This window comes from Telopea speciosissima, chromosome 4 (assembly GCF_018873765.1).
Source record: "Telopea speciosissima isolate NSW1024214 ecotype Mountain lineage chromosome 4, Tspe_v1, whole genome shotgun sequence".
Taxonomy (NCBI): domain Eukaryota; kingdom Viridiplantae; phylum Streptophyta; class Magnoliopsida; order Proteales; family Proteaceae; genus Telopea; species Telopea speciosissima.
In genome coordinates, this window is record NC_057919.1 from 60,908,971 (window position 1) to 60,933,980 (window position 25,010).

At 40.6% G+C, this 25,010-nt stretch overlaps 2 protein-coding genes across 2 annotated transcripts; one reads left to right on the top strand and one right to left on the bottom strand.

The window, feature by feature from the left end:
• Window positions 1-990: 990 nt before the first annotated feature.
• Window positions 991-19,152, top strand: LOC122660320 (NPL4-like protein 1). Its single transcript, XM_043855572.1, has 2 exons — window positions 991-2,013; window positions 18,694-19,152. The coding sequence occupies exons 1-2, from the start codon at window positions 1,030-1,032 to the stop codon at window positions 18,943-18,945; spliced, it is 1,236 nt and encodes a 411-aa protein (XP_043711507.1). The 5' UTR covers window positions 991-1,029; the 3' UTR covers window positions 18,946-19,152.
• A 1,996-nt stretch (window positions 19,153-21,148) lies between these two features.
• LOC122660419 (probable 1-deoxy-D-xylulose-5-phosphate synthase, chloroplastic) lies at window positions 21,149-24,708 on the bottom strand. The gene is made up of 10 exons (XM_043855723.1): window positions 24,546-24,708; window positions 24,217-24,345; window positions 23,962-24,126; window positions 23,685-23,835; window positions 23,282-23,553; window positions 22,912-23,185; window positions 22,501-22,808; window positions 21,857-22,138; window positions 21,495-21,779; window positions 21,149-21,372 (listed from the first exon to the last, which is right to left on the bottom strand). Exons 1-10 carry the CDS (start codon window positions 24,681-24,683, stop codon window positions 21,223-21,225), a joined length of 2,154 nt encoding a protein of 717 aa, XP_043711658.1. The 5' UTR covers window positions 24,684-24,708; the 3' UTR covers window positions 21,149-21,222.
• Between the last annotated feature and the right edge of the window lie 302 nt (window positions 24,709-25,010).

Below are 25,010 nucleotides of genomic sequence, written 5' to 3' on the forward strand. Positions count from 1 at the left end.
AAAGCGCTGCTACCCATGTAAAGGTGGAAAGCCCAGGGATTTTTATCGGGCTGTGCACCACATTTAAGAATCCAACCGTAATGCATGAACAATGGCGTCTTTTTATATTCTTAAGTGTTGGGTGGACGATTGGATTCTCAAGTGTGGTGCATTGGGCAGTGCGATAAGGATAAATTTCCAAATCCCTGGTAGTCAAGGCACGTTCTGTGGCTACGCATGGGAGCCACACAAGGTGCAATACCGGGTAGGTTCTATTTCCCTTAAATAGGAGAAAGAATACCACTTGGTAGCGCACACGTCGCCCCTGTGTCGGACATAGGGACACATGAAATGATTGCTGCACCTCTGATCATTTTTGGGGTTCTACGGTGGTGTGGCGATCATTTTGTATGCCCCTGTGTCAAGGCGCAAGGGCGGCATGCACTGTGCGACCGCACTAAATTGGTGGGAGTAGATTAGGCCGGACCGCAATGACTGATCCAGACCAATCGGTTGACTCCTGTATGTGTTTCGTGATGTTACTAGAATCGACTCAAAACCCACAATGACATAATAACTGTTTATTAGCACGAGCAGATCCTAACACCGATCTGACGGTCAAAATGCGATACCTTACATGTGGGTCCAGAGAAAAAGAACATAGAGTGCACAAAGTACCACACTGTCCCATGAAAAGGCAAAAATCCTCTCCAACGCGCTCCCATTGGCCAGCACACGTCTGTACGCTCTAGAGACCCACGCAGCGAGCTCTTTCCAAAATTCCCTCACTTCAGAATACCTTTATTCTTACACAGACCGCCACCTTAGACAGAATTGAAACCCAATTCTTCTTCCTCAACACAGTTAAAAACAAAGGCAGATAGAATCGAAGCTTTTCGTATCCTGCAAGTTAATCGTTTAGCAGAATTTTGTAATCGTCACCCTTTATAGCTAAATCCGTAATACTGATCGGTTTATACAGTTAGTAACTCGCTCTGCAAGTTAATTGCAGCAACGACTTCGACAAATTTAGAGTCGAATTAAGCAAAGATGGTGATGATCAGAGTTCGTAGCAGAGATGGCTTAGAGCGAGTGACCGTCGATAACCCTCATATGACAGTCTCAGAGCTCAATACCCAAATCGAGAAGCAGTTGAGAGTCCCTGTATCTAAACAGACCTTGTCGAGAAACCAGAACTTGCTCCTTGCGAAAACCCCAGATGATATTCTTCGCTTTACGGACATGTCGAATCCCCAGACCTTGATTTCTTCGCTTGGAGTTTCGCATGGTTCGATGATTTATTTGGCTTACGAAGGTGAAAGAACTGTCGCTGGAAGAGCCGTTAACAAGGCTGGATCGTTTGGGAGGAAGATGACCATGGACGATCTCATTGCCAAGCAGATGAGGGTTAGCCGTCAGGAGAAACCACACTGTGAATCGGTGTCTTTCGATCGAGATGCCGCCAGTTCATTCCAGCATTATGTGAATGAGTCGCTAGCTTTCGCAGTTAAGCGCGGAGGGTTCATGTATGGGACAGTCTCGGTAGATGGGAAGGTTGATGTGAATTTCATATACGAGCCTCCGCAGCAGGGTACGGAAGAGAATTTGATCCTGATGAGGAACCCTGACGAGGAAAACTTAGTGGAGGCAATTGGATTGGGGTTGGGAATGAGGAAGGTAGGGTTTATATTCACCCAGACAATCGGGCAGAATAAGAAGGATTATACGTTGTCGAATTCGGAGATTCTTCAGGCTGCTGAACTTCACGGGCAGAGTGGGCTCAAGGAGTGGGTCACGGCGTTGGTTAAACTGGAAGTCAATGAGGATGGTGGTGCTGATGTCCACTTTGAAGCTTTTCAGATGAGTGATATGTGTGTCAGATTGTTCAAGGAAGGTTGGTTCGAGACTGATATCAAAGGAGATGCAGACCCAAAAATATCTCGGATGAAGAAAGATGTGGTTGTTGGTGTGAAGGATACCAAGGAAGTTGACAATGATTTCTTCTTGGTGGTGGTTAAGATAATGGATCACCAGGTACGTTCTGGTCGCTTATTTGGTTCCTTTTCAATGCTAATCTATTGGCTCTATATAATGATCAACGAAATATATATCCTGCTTTGATTTCTCATGCTTCTGCGTGAAAATTTCCTGTAGATTTTATTGTAGCATTATTATTGTATAAAGATGTAGGTGTTCTAGTTGAAAATCAAGACTGCAACTAGTCTTTATTCTGCAGCCTCTACATTTTAACCTGTAGAATTCTAAATGAACTGGCTCCATTTGCACGTCTGGCTTAGAAATAGACCACTATGAATTGCTTGACCATATAGAGGGAACCATCTTAAACTAAAACACTAGAAAAAATCTAGGATAGGTTTTAGCATGAACTTGACAGGAGTGCCAATTTTCGCCTGAGCCTGTCTCTATCCCTAAGAAGAAAAAAAAAGCTTTTTTGTGTGTGTGTGGGGGGGGGGGGGGAGGGGGAAGCTTAGTTATACGTATTTCACAGAACGAGAGAACTCCTCAGTTGTGGTAGGGCTAGCCACTACTCCGCGTGTTGTGATTGTCTGTGCTATTTTTCTGTTCCATAACCTTTTTTCCGTAGTGATGACGTTATGGATTTAACTGCTGAAGCAAAAGATGCACCTGATTTTTATCACAGCGTAGCACAAGCCATCTCTTTTTTCAGTTTCATTTATGTTTTTTATAGAAGAAAAACTATCCAATCATCAATAATTCTATCTAATACATACTAAAAGAGGATGATTATATTGATTAAAGAATTCTTTATAGCCAACTTGATGCCTAGCAACATGGAAATTAAGTAACAAGGATGATTATATTGACGGTTCGGAAAGAGGTTTGAGTATGATGAGAATATGTATTAAAAACCCTAGATCTAATTGTCCCATGCTACCACTTTTGTGAATTAGTAATGGTAAAAGTAACCAATTTTCTCTTTGGATATGTATTATTGAATTCAATTTCAACTACCATAGACCGGCACATGTTCCATTTCCTTTATAGAAACATGAGAAAAGGAGTTTGGGATGACCTCTGAAATATGCCACTCTGCTACGAACTTTGACTTATGGATTAAGATTTCACGTAATTTGCTTGGTTAATGGTCACAAGACTTCTTGATTAGATATAAAGACTTGTAGGGGGTTTATTGCTGCATCATGGCAGAAGTTTGTTAAGCTAAATCTTACCACACGAAGAGAAGGTGAAGTGGGCAAACGAAGGTGAAAATGGGGATGGCTTGATGTTCGAACAGAGTACAGTCGGCCTGATCTTAGGCCCTGACTCACCCTTCGTGGATGAAACTTGCTGAGGAAAACTTAGGTTTCGACGCATTGGATTCTCACCAATGTTCTGTGTGTCACATTCAGATTCACTTTACCCATTCAAACATGTCATGGGTATGGAGAATTGTATTAGGAACCATCTAGCAAAAATGATGCTAACCATTTGTCTGGAATTTAAAAAGAAAGAAAGAAATATGGTTCCGATCTTAGAATGGTCACTTTTTCTGTTAATGCATATTTCATTGTGTCTTCCAATGTGCTAAATCCTACTCATTGCCTTATTTCTGACCGTTGTGAGCAAAAGGAGTAGCATACATCAACCTTATGGGTATGAATTTTGATAGAATCTATTCCTATACTTCTAAAATCTAGTGACATCGTGATTGATGATCAAAGCACTGCATCAAAACTGGATTGTTGGGGGATATTATGAATTAGGATAGAGTGCATTCTTATACTTATAAAACCTAGTGACACATGATTGAGGATCGAAGCACTGCATCAAAACTGGATTGTTTGGGGATACTATTAATTAGGATAGAGTATATTCTTATAAAATCTAGTGACACCATGATTGAGGGTCGAAGCACTGCATCAAAACCGGATTGTTTTATGCTGCTTTTCATTCACAACAATGGATTCCTTTGGTTTTGATCATTTCTGTAAATTTTATATAAGCACTTAATATTGTAGACCCTACTTCCTCCCACATCACCTCCTTTGTTGCCCTTTTTTTGGCTTTCTGTTTCAATTATCCCCACCATCCCAATGGGCATTTGGTGTCTCTGGGATCCATCCATTATTCAAGTCTCGGTTTTGTTCTTCTCTCCCCAGCTATTGCATCTTAAGATTTCTTACACTGTTGGGAACTACTGTTTCCTCTTCACCACTATTCATGCTGCTAACTGCTCCTCTGAGAGATCCTCCCTTTGGGCAGACCTTCGTCATGTTGCTCTCCAGATTGGTTCTCTCCCCGAAGCCTTGGGAGGAGATTTTGATGTTGTCCGGTGTGACAATGAAAAACAGGGAGGTGGTCGGCTCGATGACTCCTTAGTTGATGCTTTCAATGACATGTATGATTTGAGATGGCTGATCTGAAGTTCACCTGGTACAATAGACGAAATGGTGATTCCAGGATTGCCTGTAAGCTTGACAGAGTATTGGTTATGAAGCATTTCTAACCTCCTTTCCCTCCTCCCATGCCTCCTTTGATGTCCGTGGTATCTCTGACCATGGCCCCATCTTTGTCCTTATCTAGCCTTGCATCTCCTTCAGTCCCAAACCTTTGAAATATTTTTATATGTGGTCTTCCAACCCAAACTTCCTCTCCATTGTCCAATACGCCTGGGCTAAGCCGGTTCATTCAACTCCCAATTCCTTTGGCAGAAAGCTTCGGAATGTTAAAAGCGCCCTTAAAGCCTGTAACTCATCCTTTGGGAACATCTTCACCTTGGAGACTGTCAAGCTAAGCTTATTGGTATCCAGTTGAAGGCTAGATCTGATATCAACTCCATTACAAAGCTTTTGGCTAGAGATGGCTCCTCCCTCTCCAAAGTTGATGATATAAAGTTAGAGCCAGTCCACTTCTTTATGCAGATATTTAGGCCCTCCTCTACTGCCTTTCCCACTGCTATCCCGGATGGTCTCCTCAATAAATCATCCCCAATTTCATCCTCAATGCCGTCCAGGCTATCCCCTGTTGAGGAGGAAATTCTCTCTCTGCTGTCCACTCTCACAAGGCTAATAGAATTATAGAGCCCCGGGCTCGGATGGGTTTAGTATGGGATTTTTCTCCTCCACTTGGGACATCATCAAATCAGATCTCATTAAGGCCGTGCAAAGTTTCTTTTTCAACCCCAATCAGGTTAAAAGGATCAATCACACATTCCTTTGTCTCTTCCCTAAGAAAGAAGGTGTCTCCTTGATTGATTTCATGCCATCTTCCTGTGCAACTTAATGTATACATTCATTGCTAAAATCCTTGCTAACAGGCTAAAGATAGTGGTTGAATTCCTGGTCAGTGCCAACCAATCGGCTTTTATATCTGGTAGAAGTATTTCTGATGACATTCTTCTCCGTAATGAGCATGTTAGAGGCTTTGATAAAAATATCCCACTCCCCTTCTGTTCTTATTAAGATTGACATCCATAAATGCTTCGACTCCTTGACTTAGGATTTTACTGTCAGTGTCATGCTCAAGATGTCCTTTCCCCCTACCTTTGTCAATTGGATCTAACACTGCATTTCCTCTCCCCGCTTCTCGGTGCTTATTAATGGTAGTCCCGCCATCTTTTTTGCCTCCTTTGTAGGCATTCGTTAAGGTTGTCCACTTCCCCCCCTCCCCCACATTTTCACTTTATCCCTTGAAGTGCTTTCCAGAAGCATCCAATCTATTGTGGACCAGTAGCTCATGTTCCCATGCCAAAATGCAAGGCTTTGATGGCCTCATGATTTTCTCCAAGGCTGATATTCCTTTGGTCGAGGCCATTATGTCTTGATTGCGCTACTTTGAAGGTATGTCCGGTCTTCTTATCAACCACTTGAAATCTCTCTTTTTCCTAGCTAGGGTCTCTGAGGTTGATAAGTCTTGTCTAAAGGAGAAGGCCGGCTTCTCCTTGGGCCGTCTTCTGGTCAAGTATTTGGGTTTGCCTTTGAACCCCTCTAGGTTGATTGCTCACCACTGTTCTCATATTCTAGATCTCTTGCATGAGAGGCTCCAGCTTTGGAAGGTCAAGCTTCTCTCTTATTCCGACCGTCTTGAATCATAGGTGTCAAGGTGACAAAGTGACCAAGGTGTTGGAGGGCCGCCTAAGAGCTTAGGCGACAAGACGCCCGCCTATGCGTCGCCTAGGCGCTCTAGGCATTTTAGTACAACAACAACAAACTCAGCCTTATTCCAACTTCATGGGGATGGCTACATGATGCAGATTCATCAGCAAAATAGGCTTGTTTTATTAGGAATAACTCTAGGGTTGGGTTCTATACATGTTGGGCCTTTGATCCCATGGGTTTTCTATGTAATAGGCCACTTTAATGGGCCTCAAATATGGGTACATAGGTTGCATACGGGATTAGTCCTGTACTTAGTTTATTTTCATGTTTTTAATGTTTTAAATTGAACCGGTCCAAAGCTGGTATGAACCAGTGGTTCAATTTAAGTGATTTTATTAGTTTTTCTTTTAATTGTTTAGTTGGGCTGGATTAGAACTCTATGTTGAGTCTATTTCAGTTTCTTAGTCAGTTTAAGTTACCTAATAGGTTAGGGATAGGGTTAGGCCTTTCCTTTTTAGTGTCTAAGTTTATTTTTGAGTCTTCTATGTAAGTTTGTAAGGGAGGCCAGCATTGAAGACGAATTTGATTAATAAAAATTAGCTTTACGCTTGCTGCCATTGTTGCTGCTCCTTGTGAGATTATATCCTTGTGGTTCTATCAAGGTGGAAGGGATTGGTGGATCTCCAATCGACTCCTTGCATCGTGAAGATCGGGAGGGCTGCTACTTATCTCCTTGCATCGTGAAGATCGGGTGACCCCATTGTTCATCTTCAAAGCTGTTGCCATTGAAGATCAGTGTTCAAGTACGTACTTTACAGTTTCAGTAATCACCCTTCTTCTCCTAATCCTCTACAGCCTACCCTACAAGCCCCCCTTTTATTTTTATTTGAATTCCCTAAACCCTAGTTCAGTTACAGCCCTATCCAACCATCTAAACCCTAATTCCCCCTCTTCTCTGTAGAACCTAAACAACCTCAAACCTGACTAGCCATTAAAAACCTAAAACCTGCAACTATTCTTCTTCCCTTCTAGAAGGTCACATGCAAGGTGATTTTCGTGAGAATTCTACCCAGACAAATCTAACCGTTAGAACCTGCTAAAAATTTGATCGAATCTTCCTCAACCCCAAGAGAGACTCGATTCAACTTTCAGCACCATCCACCCAGCTGGTTGTCTGAAATTACAGTTTTACCCCTCTCTCCTACTTCAACTAGGATTCCTCCATAACTTCAAATCTGTCCATCAGTTTCAAACCAAAATTTCAGCATACATCCCTTACATCGTTATTGACACTCGATCCAAGTTTCATCAAACCCCCACCATCCTAAACCCTAGAATCTCCTTCTCCTACCTACATTAGGAATTGTCTCAAATAACCTTATCTTGCTGTCCAACTTGTCTACCCTACTTCCATTCACTCAAACATCATAAAACCTACACCATTAGACTTCCCTACACCTGCCTATCATTACCATATAAGACAACCCTGACCTAAACTTAACTTTAACCTTAATTTTGACCTAAAACCTCAATTCTGCCTCCATCGAACCAGCAGTTCTACAGATCCTGGTTGAACTGGCTCCTAGTAGGTCTCCTACCTATCTAGGACTACATTACTACATGGATCCAAACAAAACAAAGTAAGGAAAATTGAGTTCTAACCAAAAAGGAAAGGAAAAGATGGGAAAAGAGGGGTGGGGGAAGAGAAGAGCAATGAAAATTGAAAATGCGAAATGAAAAAAGGAAATCGATAGTAAGAGGGAAGAGGCAGAGCCCAACACGTCAGGAGAATCTCAGCTAAATGGGATCTGGTACATGGATCCTTGCCCTTCAATAGGCTCTATCTAAGGTCATACTTGGTACAAGGCCTAGATTATGCATGTCCTTCCTCACCTCTTCCCCTATGGTCATTTTAGGCCTGCCCCTAGTTCTTTTAGCTCCTTCAATCGGAATCATATCACTTCTCCTTCAATAGGCATTTTAGTACATATATATATATATATATATATATATCCATATATCAATATAGCAATAAAATAAATCTCCTTATATGCTACATTAAGAATCAACATTTAAAGCACATCAAGAATCAATATAGATAGATACATTATAAATAGATTCATACCCTATTAAAGAAACCATTTACCATTAAATGGAACATTCATAAAAAACATCATAAAATTAGTTATTGAATAACTGAACAATCAATAATGAATCAGAAACATCATCCACTAGAAACCATATTCCATCATAAATCAGAATTGAAAAGTGGCGAACAAAATTTAAAGAAGAAACAGATACTTGAAATTAACACTAAACAGAGAAGAAGAAGAAACAACTATGTGAAATTAACACTCAACAAATATGCACTTTAACATAATTTGATATGTGCACAACTAATGATCAACTCTGCTGGAGGGAGGGAGGGAGGGAGGGAGGGAGGGAGGGAGGGAGAGGGCTTTGGTACCATTGGAAAAGGAGATGCACCACTGTTAGGGGTGGTGGCTGTTAGGGTTTAGAAAAGAAGAGAGAAAAAAATTACCAGAATCAAGAGTGCTGCAAGGATCAAGTTGCTTTCGGAGGACTCTGGTCCAATAGGAGAAGTGTAGCCTGAAAAGGAGATGTGCTGCTGCTTGAGGTGGTGGTCGTTAGGGTTTAGAGCTTTGAGCCTCAAGGCTTGTGGCTGATTGTGCAAAGGAAGTGGTCGATCAGGGGCCTTTTTCTTCTTCTTTTTTTTTTTTAAAATGATTCCATGTTTTTCACTACATGGTATCACGTAGACAAACCAATGGAACTGATATAAATAGAATCTTTTTTGTAACTTATAAAATAAAATAAACAAAATGTAAACGAATGAAAGTTGCCCGCTCCAGAGTACTAGGCATCCCAAGGCGCTCACCTTAGTGAGTTAACAAAAGGCGGTTGCACGCCCAGCCCCTGAAAATCCGCTCAGACATCTAGGCGATGCTTTAACACTATGTTTTGAATTGATCAGATGTCTTTCAGTCCTCGTATATCTATTGGTACGGCATCTTTGGGCAGCCCCAGACCACCATTATGAAACTTGAGTCTCTCATGTGTGTCTTTCTCTAGAAAAGGGTATGACTTTTCCTGATTCCTTCGCCCTATCAATTGGGCCTTTGTCTGCCTCCCAAAAGATGAGGTGGTCTTGGATTGAGAAGAATTAACGACATCAATTCTGCTGGTATCCTCAAGCTGATTTGGAAGTTAGCGGTCAAGAGGAAGAGTATTTAGGTTGACTGGGTCTATTCTCATCTCCTTCGTAATGACTCCATCTGGACTCCTCCTTCTATTTCTGATGTGGTTTTAAATTCCTGATTGATGACGGTGCCTCCGCCAGATTATGGCTGGACCATTGGCACCCACAGGGAGTTCTTCTCCACTCAATCGGCGGCAGGAGATATTTACAGTTCAGGCTATCGTAGGCTGGCCATGATCTTGGACATTCTTTGGCATGATGGTTGGGCTCCCCACTCCTCTCCCCCTTTGCCTACCGTCTGGAATGATCTGTCCAGTATTCCCAGAAGGCCTAGTGATAGTAGTGATATTGTTATTTGGTTTGCTTCTTTTTCGGGTCTCTTTAGTGCCAAGTCAGCTTGGGACCTCATTCAAGAGACACATTCCCTGTCAGCTTCACTATCTAGCGGGCTTATTCTTGCTGCCTCCCAACACAATCTTTCCTTCTTTGGAGACTGATTCCGACCTCACCCTCTTGCTGCCTATGTTAGAATGCCACTGAAGACGTGGATTACCTCTTCTTTGACTGCTCATTCTCTTCCTTGATATGGAAAGGTCTTTTTACTAAATGCTGGCCTTGGAGATGAAGGATTTTGCCCTTTGGGAGAGAATGGATTTGGGTGGACATGTCATTTGCTGGCAAATCTAGTTGTGATGCGGTGGGTAAGCTTGCATTTGGTGCCACTATTTACCACATCTAGTTGGAGTGCAACCTCAAAAGATGGACCTCTAAGTCCAGATCTTTCTAGCAAATCTGGGATACTATCCTCTTTGATGTCAGAAGTAAGTTGTCTGTAGCCCCCTCCCGATGCGCCGACTCCCCTAGGAATAGGCTCATTGTAGATTCTTGTAGTCCCATGCCACCCCCTTATGAGCATGGAACTAAATCTCGCGACATCTCGGGCAAGATCTCGGTTTTTTCCAGGGTTGAGACGAGATCCCCATCCGAAACAAAAAAGTGCAATATCTCGTCGAGATCTCTGGTCGACCCAGATCTCGACCCAACTCACCTTATAAAACTTCCAGATTTCGAGCTATCTCGACCGAGAGGCTGTTCCATGAGCTGCTGCCACTAGTTTTTCACCATTTTTGAGCTGGATTTCGTTGGAGAAGCTGCTGCCGGCATCATTCTGCTACACCACAGCAAGATTAGTGCATGATTTGTGGTTCTTTACATCAATTTTGAAGAACTTTTGAAAGGTAAACCATTTTTTCCCCAAATATTTTTTTTTTCAAAAAAATTTGTTCAAACTTTGGTTGATTCATGTCAATTTAATATATGTTACATAACTTTGGTCGATCTATCACTTGATGGAGTCCAAATTAGTGGCTATGGTCGGTTTGGGCAGTCAACACTTGAGTTCGACAATCAAAGCATTGGGTTAGGTTTTGGGCCATATTCCTAGTCCCAAACCAGCCACATCCATACATGCTTCAATATGACAGTAGCAGTGGATCTCACGCCTCATGGCAACCGCCTCTTCTATACCCTAGGATAGGCGACTTGGCATATGTTGATGACAATACTTATATGAGTGTTGTGGCAAACTATGTGCAACACTACAGCAGTACCATGACATGGGAAGACTAAGTGGCACGAGTTGGGATTGAATGCGTGATTCAATCATATTTTATGGGATGAAAGATGTAACATTGTTAAACAGATTGATGTATTGTACACTTAAACATTTCTAATGCTTATTTAAGTTGTTTTACATTAATTGAATGTTTTGATTGCTTTCTATTACTAAATTATGTGTAGAGTAGGGTATTTTAGTACGTCGTGCCTACCAACCTAGGGTGAAACTCCTATTTGAGTGAAACTCCTATTTGGATTGTTTTAAATGGCTTAAGTTGAGTTGAAAAAAAAATACACCAACTTCGACTGAAATCTCGAGTCAACTCAGTTTTTTCCAAGGTTGAAACCTAGTCTAGTTCCGAGTTTTAGTTCCTTGCTTGTGAGGGGGGAGGGGAGGAGGGGAATCATGGGACTGCAAAAGAGAAGGGGGAATATATATATTTATATTTATATGTGTGTGTGTGTTGGTTGTGTGTGTGCATAGGGTAAAGGCTAGGCATGCCGGCGCTGTGCCCAGCCTAAGGCTGTCTCTCTCCCACCCCCTATGGAAACCCCCCTGCCGTCCCCATCCCACCTTCTCTAATGGGCACAGCTGCTAGCTCCAAGAAAGCTAGCGGCTTGCCCAATATATATATATGGAACTGCAAAAGAGAAGGGTAAATAGTAACCAACCTTATTATACATACCATATATATATATGGGTTTTCTTTTCCATGAAGGTAAATCATGTCATTTCACATGGACAATGACAACTATTGAAAATGATATAATGACAAGTCACTTTCAATTTATTTTGAAAATACCTTTTTTCCCTTGACTTAAATAACTTTTGGGAATAAGACAATGGTTGATGCAGAAGCCGAAACCATGATTTAATTGGCTGTTCTTTGATTTTCGTTGGAGCCTTTTTACTTTTCTTATAATAGGGTTAAAACAGTCTTTTTATACTTATTTTCTTAAGTTCTCCCTCCACGATTTTAGAGGGATAGGTGTTTATTTTATTTTATTTGTTTAAGCTTATACTCCTATTTAGAGTATAAGTCTATTATGTTTTATGTTTGTGATTAGGATTCAGATTAGGAATTCCCACTCCTAATCTGACTAGGATTTGCTTTTAGATTGATTATTTGTAAGGCCTTTTGGCCCCCTTTTATTATAAATAGATATTTCGTGGGAGGCTCCCCACCTATTATGTTTGAAATTTTGTTTCTTCTTGCTGCTGCCGCCATGACTGCTGCTGCTTCTCTGTCTTGTGTGTCATATCAAGACCCCTTGTGAGTTTTATCAAGGGCTAGGGTTGGAGAAATCCAGCGACTCCTTGCATCTCGTAGATCGGGAGGTTCTTCTTCTTCTTCAATCAAGCTCTTCGAGTTGCTGCCATTGAAGTTCTTCTATTACAAGTAAGCTGTTACAGAATTCTGCAATTAATTAGTTCCTTCTTATTCCCTAACCCAGCCCTACATCCTCTATCAATTTCCATAACCCTCAACCCCATTAAATCTGCAACTCCTATTTTAACTAGGATTCCTTCAGAATTACAGATCTGACCATCAGTTTTCATTAAACTTCTAACCACAGATCCCTCACTGCAGACCATCCACTCGACCTAACCTGCAGCCTTCATCTGAACAACTAAACCCTAATTTCCTCTCTTCTCCATTACACCCCAACAACCCTAAACCTGCCTAGACCTAACCAGCCATCCAAATCATCCCATACTTCAGCCGACCCCTATTCCCTACCTCTGTGACACTCGGCCAGAAGCTCTTGGCCTGATTCCCTCTAGAAACCCTAGATCCCTTTATCCTCTTTAGTCCTAAAACCCAAAACCTTAACTCTAATATTCTGAATTTCTATTTCTTATTTAAACCTAGTTAGATCCTATACTAATAGACTCCTAAAAACCTGCAGACCATTATCCAATATACCCTAACTCAATCTCCCATTCCTAACCCTAACTTCTGCCCTAGTAACCCTAATCTGTCCATTCGGCCAGCCCTAAGACAGAACCTGGTCCTAAGTGAGATTTATTTCGCTAGGCTACATCAATGGGCAATCAAAAGAAGTTTACAACTTCTAACTTCACCACCTTGGTGACAACAAGATGCATCCTATATATATAGGGAGTATCTGAATGACACCTCTATTGGTGCATTTGGCATTTGAAACCTTCATTTACTTAGCCTTTTGTTTTATTCCAAAAAGTTGTTAATTTGAGGGGTAAAAAATGGATTTTCAAATTATTTTGAAATCATAGCATTAAATAGATTGAATTGCCATGGAGAAGGGTAGGAATGTAAAATTAAACCCTTTGTATCATTAATGTGCCTCTCTCTCGTAGTAACCAGATGCTTTTAAGTGTGAAAACGATGTCTTGTTGGGATTTGGGTGTTGGTCAGTTGGGACAAACTTCAATGACCATGTGAGAGGTCTCAAGGACAGACAAATAATTCTAAGGGAAATAAAATTCAAATGTTAAGTGGTGGTTTTTGCAAAGTTTTGGATCTGAATAGGCCATTTTCGGGATCGTCTTAAGGGTGTCAATTGGTTCGTTTATGGCTATTTGGTTTGGATCCACTTCGGTTCGAGATTGGCAACATAAAATCAGTATCGAATAGTATTACATTCAGTTTCACAGTTCACACTCTTGAAATCATAACCAAATTATTTTAATTTGTTTCTACATTATTCACCTCGATGACTCAATCGGTCGTGACTCAAAATCGGATAGTGCATTGGTCACTGCCAATTATGAACTGGATCGGATCAATATCGGTCCCAAAAACCCTATAATTGATCCTCAAATTTGAAAACCCAGCGTTACAATACCAAAACCCTAAAATCGGCTGTTCCAAACTAGTTGGAATCAATATTGGTCACAACCAATTCTGATTTGAATCAGTAGACTTGTCTATAGATTTTAAACTTAGAATTGGAGATTGAATCGGTCTTTGGCGATTCCGATCTTGATCGAATCAGGATCGATTGGACTTGGTCCCTAAAACCCTATAATCGACCCTTAAATCTGAAAACCCTGTGATCGAGTCCCAAAAACCCTAGAATTGGTGGTTCCAGAATGGCTAAAATCAGAATCAGTTACAACAGCTTTTGATCCGATTCGATCAAAGATTTTAAACTCAGAATCGGAGATCGAATCTGTCCCTACTGGTCAGATCAGAATTGGCTAGATTTGGTCCCAAAATCCCTAGAGTCGGACCTCAAATCTGAAAGCCCAACGATACAGTCCCCAAAACCCTAAAATTGATCACTGACCGGAATCCGGATCATTCACAGCCGATTCCGATCCGAATCAATCGATTCAACAAAGGGTTTTAAACTCGAAAATCGCAGATCGATGGGTTCTTATATTTGAGGGCCGATTCTAGGGTTTTTGGGACCAATTCCGGCTCGACCTTGGATCATAATTCTGCAGGGACCGATTTGATGTGCGATTTCGAATTTAAAATCCTTTGTCGAATCGGTCAACAAGGATTGGAATTGGTCGTGATTGATCCCGAATCCGACCATTCTGAAATGGCTGATTCTCAGGTATTTGGGACTGTATTGCTAGGTTTTCATATTTGAGGGCTGACTCTAGGGTTTTAGGCAACAATTTTGGTCCGATTCGGATCGCAATCAGCATGCTGACCAATTCGATATGCGCTGACTTTAAAATCCTTGGGCGAGTCGGTGGATTCGGATTGGAATTAGCCGTGACCGATCCCGATTTTGATATGTGATTCCAAGTTTAAAATCCTTGGTTGAATCGGTCAACTCGGATTGGAATTTTCTGTGACCGATCTTGATTCCAGGAGTTCTAGAATGGCCGATTCTCGGGTTTTTGGGACTTGATCGCTGGGTTTTCATATTTGAGGACCGATTCTAGTTTTTTGGATCGATTCAATCCAATCCGGATTGAAATCGGTAGGGACCAATTCGATATGCGACTCCGAGTTTAAAATCCTTGGTCGAATCGGTCGTGACTGATCCTGATGCAGTATCAAGCGGTCAAGCATGAAAAAGATCCATCATGCTGTTTGGTCCACATCAGAACCACAACCCAAACCGCATGGCCCAAGAACCAAGCCCAGCCATGGTGTATGCGGGCCAGGGGTCAACTCATGCGTTTCCCTTGATAGTGGGGCTCATGCGATCTAATCCTTGAAGTTTCCAGAATTTTATAGTCTATAGTTATGTGTCTTATTTTTTTTCTTTTGGTACTGGTCTTTTCGTATACCTAGGTGTATTAATGTATCTCTTTAAATTCTTAGATTAGGAGTCCAAGAGATTGAAGGCTAGTATTTATTGTTTTATGGGAGTTAGTTTCTAGGTGAGTAATTAGTTTAGAATAGTGTGCTAGTGATTAATGTTTCTTGGTTTTAGGTTTTAGGAGTTGTTAAATTCCAAGAGTCATTTTTCTTCTTTAAATACCTATATAGCCAACCTTTTGAAACATGCTGAATTGAATTATTGAATGAAACAAAAGTGGGAGCCTTGGTGGCCAGACCTGCGTTGAAGCAGTCCCCCTCCCCTCCCTCACATTTTTGGTGAGTCTTTCCCCTTCCCTCTCCTCAACGTCTTCTCTTCTTTCTCTCCCTCATCTCTTCTCCTCTCTTTCACGATACTCCCTTTCGTCCCCCTGTCTCTGCTTCTATCTTCATCGACAACCCTCCTAGCTGTCTTCTTCTTTACATCTTCTTCAACCTCCAACCCATCTCTATTAAACCTGCAACTCAACTTAACCTTTCATCTTCCATTCCTTTAAAATGCCTTACAGCCCTTAAACCTAACCCCTTTTATTCCTCATCTCTTCCACAACACACCAGCCCCTTCCCCCACCGTTCCCTCAAAACCATGGTCTGTTTTGAACTTGACTGTTCACCTCCCAACAGCCTGCAACTTCTCTCTTCATCCAATATCAGAATCTGATCTTGAAACCTCGTCTTCTCCCTTTATCCTATCCTTAACCTTCCTGTAAACTGGATCTGATCTCTCTATTACAGATCTGAACCTTCTGCCTGCGTCAGATCCCTATTCTGGCCCATTCTGAATGGCGGATTCTTGGGTTTTTGGGACTGGATTGTTGGGTTTTCACATTGGAGGGCTGATTCTGGGGTTTTTGGGATTGATTCTAACTGCGATTTCGAGTCTAAAATCCTTGGTTAAATCAATCAACTGTCATGACCGAATGAGTCATCGGAGTGACTCATGTAAAGCCAAATTATTTGAGTATGATTCAAGAGTGTGAAACCGAGTATAATACTGTTTGATTCTGGTTTCTATGTTGGTAGTATCGAACTAGAGTGTATCTGAACTGGATGGCCAAAAAACAAACCCATTAGCATCCTTAGATCGATCCCAAAAATGGCCTATTAATTATGCGCAAAAAACACCACTTGATGAAAGGAGCATTGAAATAGGAGGGAAATTGGGGTTGGGGGGGGAGGGATGAGTAATCAATAATTGTGAATTGAGCGGTGGGGCCTGGGGGTCAAGCAGTAATGACTGCAACTGTGACAAAACTATCGGTTACTTGGGAGCAGCTGAAGAATAGGATAACACGAAAACGGATGCAATAGTCTTCAATTATTTTAAAAGGGAAAAAACTGAGAAACGGTATCCAACTTGATTTTATGGTTCTGTCCTTGACTTGTTATTGAGATGCCGTTTTCAAAATGTCAGTACATTTTTCAGCATTTATGTGGAATCATTATTTTACCCTTCAACAGATTCCATTTCTTAAACAATGAGATGCTAACTGAGAGCTATGAAAAAGAGGTTACAAAGTTATTGACCACCTTCTGGGGTTTCAATGAGAAAATCCATATATATATATTAAGGGATAAAGTTCTTTGCACTGGGGGCGCAGGGTGTGCCCAGGCGGGTGGGCGAAATGACCAGCCCGCTTGTCCCACCTCATGTGTCTGGGTGCAGCCTGTGCCCAGATGCGCTCCCGGACAGAGAACGTGCGCCCATATTTTAAATAAGAAAGTAACTTTTCCTTCCTTCAGTTGTGATAATGCTTTTCTAGACACATCAAGCTTCTAAGATGGAAGACATCCTTGAAATGGGGGATTGGGAACTATTAAATTGTGATTTATCGTATGGCATGGTGTAATATGAAAATAGTTTAAAGGCTGTGATCCTTTCTATATTCTTCTGATGCATGAATTCTTGGTGGAGAATGTTGGGGCCATATACACCTTATCCTATAAAGTTCTAATGTTTAAATGGCTTCATGCCTTTTTGCTTTAACTGCACCAAGTTCTAACTAATGTTTCACTTCAGTGATCGCTAAATCTTCTTCAAATCCATAAGAAACATTGGTGGAAGTGAAATAATAGATCTGTTAGTATTATCAGGTCCTAAAACCTGCATATGTGTTTTGGAATCTAATGGTTCTTTATTTGTGATATTATGCTTAGCGTGCCAATTCTTGGTGTTTGCCACTCTATTTCCTTTTTTTTTTTTGGGAGGGGTTTTGATGCAGATAAGTAACATAATGAGTTTTTTTTATTGGAAATAAGCCTTGGGTGGGTTTATTTATGTATTGGGCCTTTGATTCCATGATTTTTCTTTGTAATGGGTCACTTCTATGGGCCTAAAATGTGAGTACAAGGAACGCATACGGGATTAGGCTTAGTAGTAGCTTATTTTTATTCCTAGGTTAATTAATATAGTGAGTTTTACTTTCCTAGGTAGATAGTATTAATTAGTCTTTTAGTTTTCCTAGCTTAGTAGTTTTTATATCTTGATTGTAGTTTCAATTTCTTGGGAGTAGTTTTCAATGTCTTGGGGATAGTTTCTATGTCTAGGAATTGTTATCTACGTATGGGGAATCCCAAAGGGGTTTTGGAATAAGAGTCTCTTAATGTTATTGTGTTGTACTCAAGATTTCTCTATATAATGCAAGTCTTGGCTACTCTAAAGGCAGCCATTGAATTTTACAGCATACTATCTTAGTATTTTACTTGTGTGACTCAAGTGGGCTTTGGTGAGACTCCAACAGTGGGCCTTGGTGGGACTCCTACAGCTGGTGGACTGGTCGGACTCTAGCTGTACAACTTAGCTATCTATTTTCATACTTACCCCTATTCTCTTCCAGATCCGATCTTGGCTTGCTTACCCTCTCGGGTTTGCATCAGGTTTGATAATTCATAATTCAAATGCAATAATTGGTCATATATTTTGATTTTTGAAACTCCATATTCTTAAAATTATTAACTATATTGAAAGATTCTGGGAATATTTCTATGAACTCCCTGGATTTTTGTTAGCTGCAGAATAATGAATCATTTTCTCCTTAAATATTTTTTTTTTATGGTGAACTTCTTGGGTTTTTATCAGCTACAGAATAATGAATCATGTTCTCCTTAAACTTGGGTCAAATGTGACTTTTTCTTTTGTTAAGCCAAAAGTTTAGGTTTTCCGCCTAACTTTTTTAGAGTCCCCTGTGCCCACCCCCACCCCAACCCCAACCCCAACCCCAACCCCAACCCCAATTTTATTGTTTTCTATTTCAATCTGACTTCCTCAGTAAGTAAGAAAATATCAAAAGATATATTTTTTCTCGTTGGTTAATATGAAGCAATATTCATCCATTTTAGTTTCGGAAGTGATCTTTTTATGGTGAATGTGTTTAGAGTCATGTACCTCTTTGATTATATTTTTGGTTGCACAAATATAAAATTATTAATTTGATGGAGTTGCATTAGTTGCTTGTTATATTTTCTTTCCAAATTTTGGATTGTTTATGTAGTGTACGTGTTGCTTATATGAATTTTCATGCTAATGCAGGGGCCACTTTCATCAACCTTCCCAATTGAGAACAGGAATACCCCAGTAACGATGAGGGCACTGAAGAATCACCTGGATCGGACAAAGAGCTTCCCATTTGTGAAGCGAATTTCTGATTTTCACTTGCTGCTTTTAGTGGCCAAGTACTTAGACATCAGTTCCGATGTTCCTGCATTGGCCGAATGTGTACAGGCGCAGACAACAGTTCCAGAAGGATACCAGCTCCTAATAGAGTCCATGGCCAGTGCTTGATCATGATTTACATGTTTGGAGTACCATTAGTTCAGCTGAATCTGTTAGCATGCTTCAGAGTTTGGCTCAATGAAGCAGTCTCCAATATCTTCTGACTCCATTCATGCCATCAAAATTGCGGTCTTACTCTGCATTTCATTCTATTAGTCAATGGTTGTATTGTGTAAGTTTGTTAGAATATTTATGTTTATAAAAATGTGTTTTAATTATCATTGAACCATTCAATGTAGGCTTTGGTTACTCAACCATAAGATTCACAATCCATAAAGGCTACAATTACTTGAATTATAAAGGCTGTGATGGGGTCTATACAATGAATGAAATTGGTTCTTTTTGATTTTGTAAAGACTCCATCTGGTTGGATGTAAAATGTTGCAAGGTTACTCAAAACAAAAATAAAATGAAAATGCTCTTATTACCAGCATTGATATTGCAAAATTGTTGAATATTGAGAGAATCTTTCTTCACCTTTCAACCAAAATAACTTTAGACTCAAAAGAAATGTAATGAAAAAAAAGAGGAGATTTTACTTCATGTTTAATTACGATCTAAATTTAAATTATTTTCTTTTATTCTTTGAAAATTTTAGGTTATTTTTCAGCATTTTATATCCAGCCAGATGGAGTCCAAGCATCACTATGTACTGGTTCTCAAGGATAGGCAAACATAGGTCATTTTAAGTTGGGATTGTCTAACTGACACCTCCTCTATAAGTGTATTTAAAGCATGTAACCGTCTTTTGATTATTTACTTGTCTTACTCTTAGAAGTTCTTTAAGGTAGGGGTTAAAAAGAATTTTCAAAATTATTTGAAAGGGATTAACAATTACGTTATTTTCAAGAGTTGCATTGTCTTGCACACCTTTCAAGTAGACATGTGAAATGATATGTTATATTCTCACTAAAAGGAAAAAGTGTGCTAAACTAAGAGGGTAAAAATAAAAAAAGAGTGTTTCAATGTACAAGGCTTCCATTACTGTAGTTTCTGGGAGGGGCAAATGTATGCAACTTTACCCCCGTTTCTTGGAGAGGCTATTTCTATGTTTTGAACCCGCAACTTGATGGTTGTAACAACACAACTTAACTGTTGTGCCAAGGCTCGACCACTTAGATATCAAACTATTATGAGACTCCAAGGGATGTATATAAGAAATCCTTTTTAAGTTTGCATAGAATATTAATTAGTGAGGAGAATTTTGTGTCACATGGAATGTAATTGTTTCGTCTTGACTTCCTTGGATGCATAAAATTTGACTTCAAGATCAATTCATGTTGAGATATTTTAGTGTTTTTTTTTTTTGGTAAGAAGAAAGATCATTCTAGGTTTGTGTGAAATGAAACCATTTTCTGTTATTTATAGTCATTTTTTATGAAGACACTAGTCCTATACATCTGTGAGATTTGTTAACATGAAATTATTCAAGGTTCGGTTAAGTTGCAAGGAAAATTAAAGTGAAGTGAAATTTTCAAACCTAGAATGGAAATTTTGCTAGCACGCCTAGTGCACAAGCCATTGCCTTTACTCTGTTTAGAGTGCATCTGTTTTTGTTGTTGTCCTAGAGTTTTCTTCATTGGGTCGTTAGAGAAGTTTTAACCACTATCCCATATGATTATAGCACTATCTCCAAAAAGTGACCCAATGCACGAGGTTCCCACTACTGCAAGGTCTGGGAGGGGCAAATGTACGCAACCTTATCCCTTGCTTCGTAGGAGAGGATGTTTCCATATTTGATTATTAAATTTCACTTTACTTTGCATATATGTCCCTCAGGTTTGAAAAGTAAAATAAAAAAATCCAGCTAAAAATTATCATCACAAAATATGGTATGAAATTTGAGTAATTTATACAATCATGTTGGGTAATGATTACAAAAGTTCTTTGTAAGGTTTGAAAATTTTCATTTCCCTTACAACCAAGCACAGCTTCAAGGGAGCTCCTTGCCTATGCTTTAATGGGAATAGAAGGGGTTCTCACAGTGATAGTGTCCCTCTTTTGATTTCACACACTTTCTACAACCAAGCACAGCTTCAAGGGAGCTCCTTGCCTATGCTTTAATGGGAATGGAAGGGGTTCTCACAGTGCTAGTGTCCCTCTTTTGATTTCACACATTTTCTCCAGGTATTACATCAGGAAGCCTAAATTTGGCCAAGTTCCTTTGTTGCTAAACTCTACTTTTCTTTTCTACAGATTGAATGTAACTAAATTGAAAATCAATCACCAGTTATCATTCCATTTTACATTTGGGTGGACAACCACACCCTTCTTTTTCTAACTTCTCTATGACATGACCTCAAGGGCCTCTCTGTTTAGTCCAAGGATGTTGAATACAGTTGCAGCAATATGAGAAGCTGTGAGGCCAGCTTCGGCCATCTGATCAGCTGGTGATCCATGATCAATGTACCGATCAGGAAGAACTAGTGGTCTCCACTGCACAAAAGTTCCAAACAAGAAGTAAGTATTCCTGATTCCAATAGAGTTCCACTCCCACTTGGACAAATACTAATGTAGGGTGTCTTAACAATACAATTCTAAATCATATAGAATCATACCTTTGTTGTTCCATCAAGAAGTCTATTGAGGGCCAAGGACTGGGCAACATGAGATCCAAATCCTCCAATAGATCCTTCTTCCACTGTGATTAGAAACTCATGTGATTTAGCGAGGCTGCGAATGAGTTCTTGATCAAGTGGCTTGCAGAAGCGCGCATCTGCTACTGTTAACTGTATATCATAGCGTTGAACTAAAGAAGCTGCAGCTAAACAACTTTGAACTGCTGTTCCATAGCCCAAAAGTGCCACTCTCTCACCCTCCAACAAAATCCGGCCTTTGCCAACCTTTGGGAAAATAAACAAGAAATCAGTGTCTATATCATGGTGTTTGTGAGACCTTCCTAATGTGGTTGCAAGATTACCTCCAGAGGGATACCCTTGTTCCCTGGCGGCAGCTGAATGCCAATTCCATTTCCTCTTGGGTATCGGAAGCAACTGGGTCGATCATCTATGGCAGCAGCAGTTGCAACCATATGGAAGAGCTCTGCCTCATCTGAAGGAGCCATCACAACCATGTTTGGAAGGCATGCCATGTAAGTGACATCGAATGACCCGGAATGAGTAGGTCCATCAGCTCCAACCAAGCCGGCTCTGTCCAATGCAAACCTCACTGGCAGTTTCTGCAAATCCACATCGTGCACCACCTGCAGAATGGAAAATATACTCAACTTTGTCATATTTACATTGTTTAGCCAATCATGTTACTAAATGATAGCAGCTGCAATTATTAACAAGGACTAAGTTTTCCTTCTCCCATGGAGTAGAGAAATCTCCATGCGATTGGACTCCATGTCATCATTAAACTCCCACCTCTTATTGTCCAGCGTTGAAAATACCCTTTCCCATGCTAATCCAAAGGATTAGATGTCCTAAGATGTGGAAATTCCCTCTTCACCATAGGTGTCGAGAAACTCGGTCCTATTAATAATGAACATATCCTATTGTAATAAAAAAAAGGGAAGAAATATCATGAAGAGAAGGAAGAAAATGAAGCACTAAGAGTTACCTGATCATAAGCCCTCTGTAGGAAAGATGAATAGATGGCACAAAATGGCTTAAGGCCTTCACAAGCAAGACCAGCAGCAAAAGTGACAGCATGTTGCTCTGCGATCCCAACATCAAAACATCGTGTTGGGAAGCGGCGAAGGAATAGATTAAGGCCTGTCCCTCCTCCCATTGCAGCATGTATGGCAACAATGTCTTTGTCAACCTCTGCTTCTGCAATCAAAGCCTCTGCAAAATATGTTGTGTAAGATCGAGTAGGAACAGGAGCTTTGAATTGCTTGCCAGTAGCTGGATCAAACTTTGTAACACCTGCAAAAGACAACCAATAGTTTGATCTTTTATTTTTTTTTCTTCTTTTCCCTGATTCTCATATGGGGCTACTTCATCGATCAAACTATAATTCTGAGTTTACCATGGTACTTGTCTGCAGCTTTCTCCGCATATGGATAACCTCGACCTTTCTCGGTAATAACATGGATGAGGACAGGGCCTGTTGTATGGGTACTCTTGACTTCCTTGAGAATAGCTACAAGATCATCTATGTTGTGGCCATCAACTGGACCAATATAATAGAGACCAAGCTCCTCGAACAGTGTTGAACCAGATCCGCTGATCATCCCACGGGCGTATTCATCAACTTTGGCTGCCAGTTCATGCATTGAACCGCCAATCTGCTTTGTAACTCCCTGAAACAACCACAGTTATGCAATAGAATCAGCTACAAATTGGTGATTTGCGGATCCATGACTCTTTAGATTAATCTGATTGCATAGAGTTTGTACCTTGGCAACCTCCCTCAGCTCTCTAAGGGGCCTGCTGGACTGCAACCTACTGAGAGCACTGCTCAAAGCTCCTACAGGTGGAATGGGGCCATCTAGAGTAGCAGTTGGTAGGGAAACCTGTTTGTTATCATTGAGTATCACAATCATGTCCGTGTCTAAATACCCAGCATTGTTCATTGCCTCATATGCTTGCCCTGCAGTCATGGCACCATCCCCTATGACAGCAATCACATTGTTTTTTCTGCCTTTCAGATCCCTTCCAACAGCCATTCCTGTTTGACCAAAACATCCCAAACAATCCAGAATGTTGATCTGGTTCAGTACTCATTTCACTTGCAACCTATTAAATCTCCCATATTTAGAAGCTATGAATAAAAACAGAGGAAGGTATAGAGAGATATACCCAAGGCAGCTGAGATACTGGTTGAACTGTGACCAGCGCCGAAGCAATCATATTCGCTCTCAGAACGTTTAGTGAATCCCGACAACCCATTCGTCTGACGCATAGTTTGCATCTTATCTCTTCTCCCAGTAAGAATTTTGTGTGGATAAGACTGCAGAATCAAATCAAAAGGGTAATAGTAAAACTTCTGAACTCCAGCAGAGACATGTATTAACAATTATAAGAACAGAGCTCTAAACAGAATCGAAAACAGAAGGAGAAGAGCCCTGAGATGCACCTGATGACCCACATCCCAGAGTAACTTATCCTGTGGGGCATTGAAGACATAATGGAGAGCCACAGTAAGCTCAACCACTCCAAGGCTTGAACCCAGGTGACCTCCGGTATTAGAGACGTTGAAGATGACATCGGAACGTAGCTCATCGGCGAGTTGTTTAAGTTCCTGCATCAGCAGATGATACAAAGATGTAGACAAAGTAGTTCATCTGATTCAAAGAATGACTTGGTATCAGTTTTTCACTCATGTACTTACCTTAATTGAGAGATTTTTCATGTGGATTGGATAGTTGATAGTGTCCAAAAGAGGAGTTGGTGGTCTCTGCGAGTGATACTCCCCCTTCTCTGATAGTGATGCACAGACATTTCCGGTCCTTCTCTTGACCTGCATCAAATCATAACAAAACGACCCATTTAACTCCAGAACTAAAATATCTTGGTGGGACTGAGAATTTAATACTATCTGATACCCACAAGAAAGGAACATCTGAAAGAAACTTTCAGAATTAGACAAAACAGACAAAACCCAGTTCTTAACTAGCATTCCAAAAGACCGTGAAGTCATAGACAAAAGAGATTTCAAACCTGTGGAAGCCTGTTCTGATATTGGTTCTGCAGATCTGTTACCCAGAACACATGATGTAAGCTCGAAATGGATTTCAGGGAATCTGTAGCTACATCTCTGAGCAGATAACCAGGGAAAGAAAACGATGACAGAGCCATTGGAAATGTAATAACCCCTAAATGACGCGAGAACACCAAAAGAAAGATACCAGAGAAGAGATGAGATAAGTTAAAGATTTCTGGATGAGAGGAGGAAATGGGACTCTCTGGTTCTTCCTCTCAGTGCTGTTGGTGGTGGGGAGGGGCCATGGGCTTGGAAATATGGAAAAAAAAACAAAGTGGAGAGACAGCGTTGTGGGTTGATACCACAGTGTGTGGTCGATAATTGATATGAATCGCTCAAGCGATGAGGAGCAAGATAACCAACTTGGCCTTTTATAATGGTTTTCCCCCCAATGGTCCCTTCACAGTCCACTCTCATTTGGA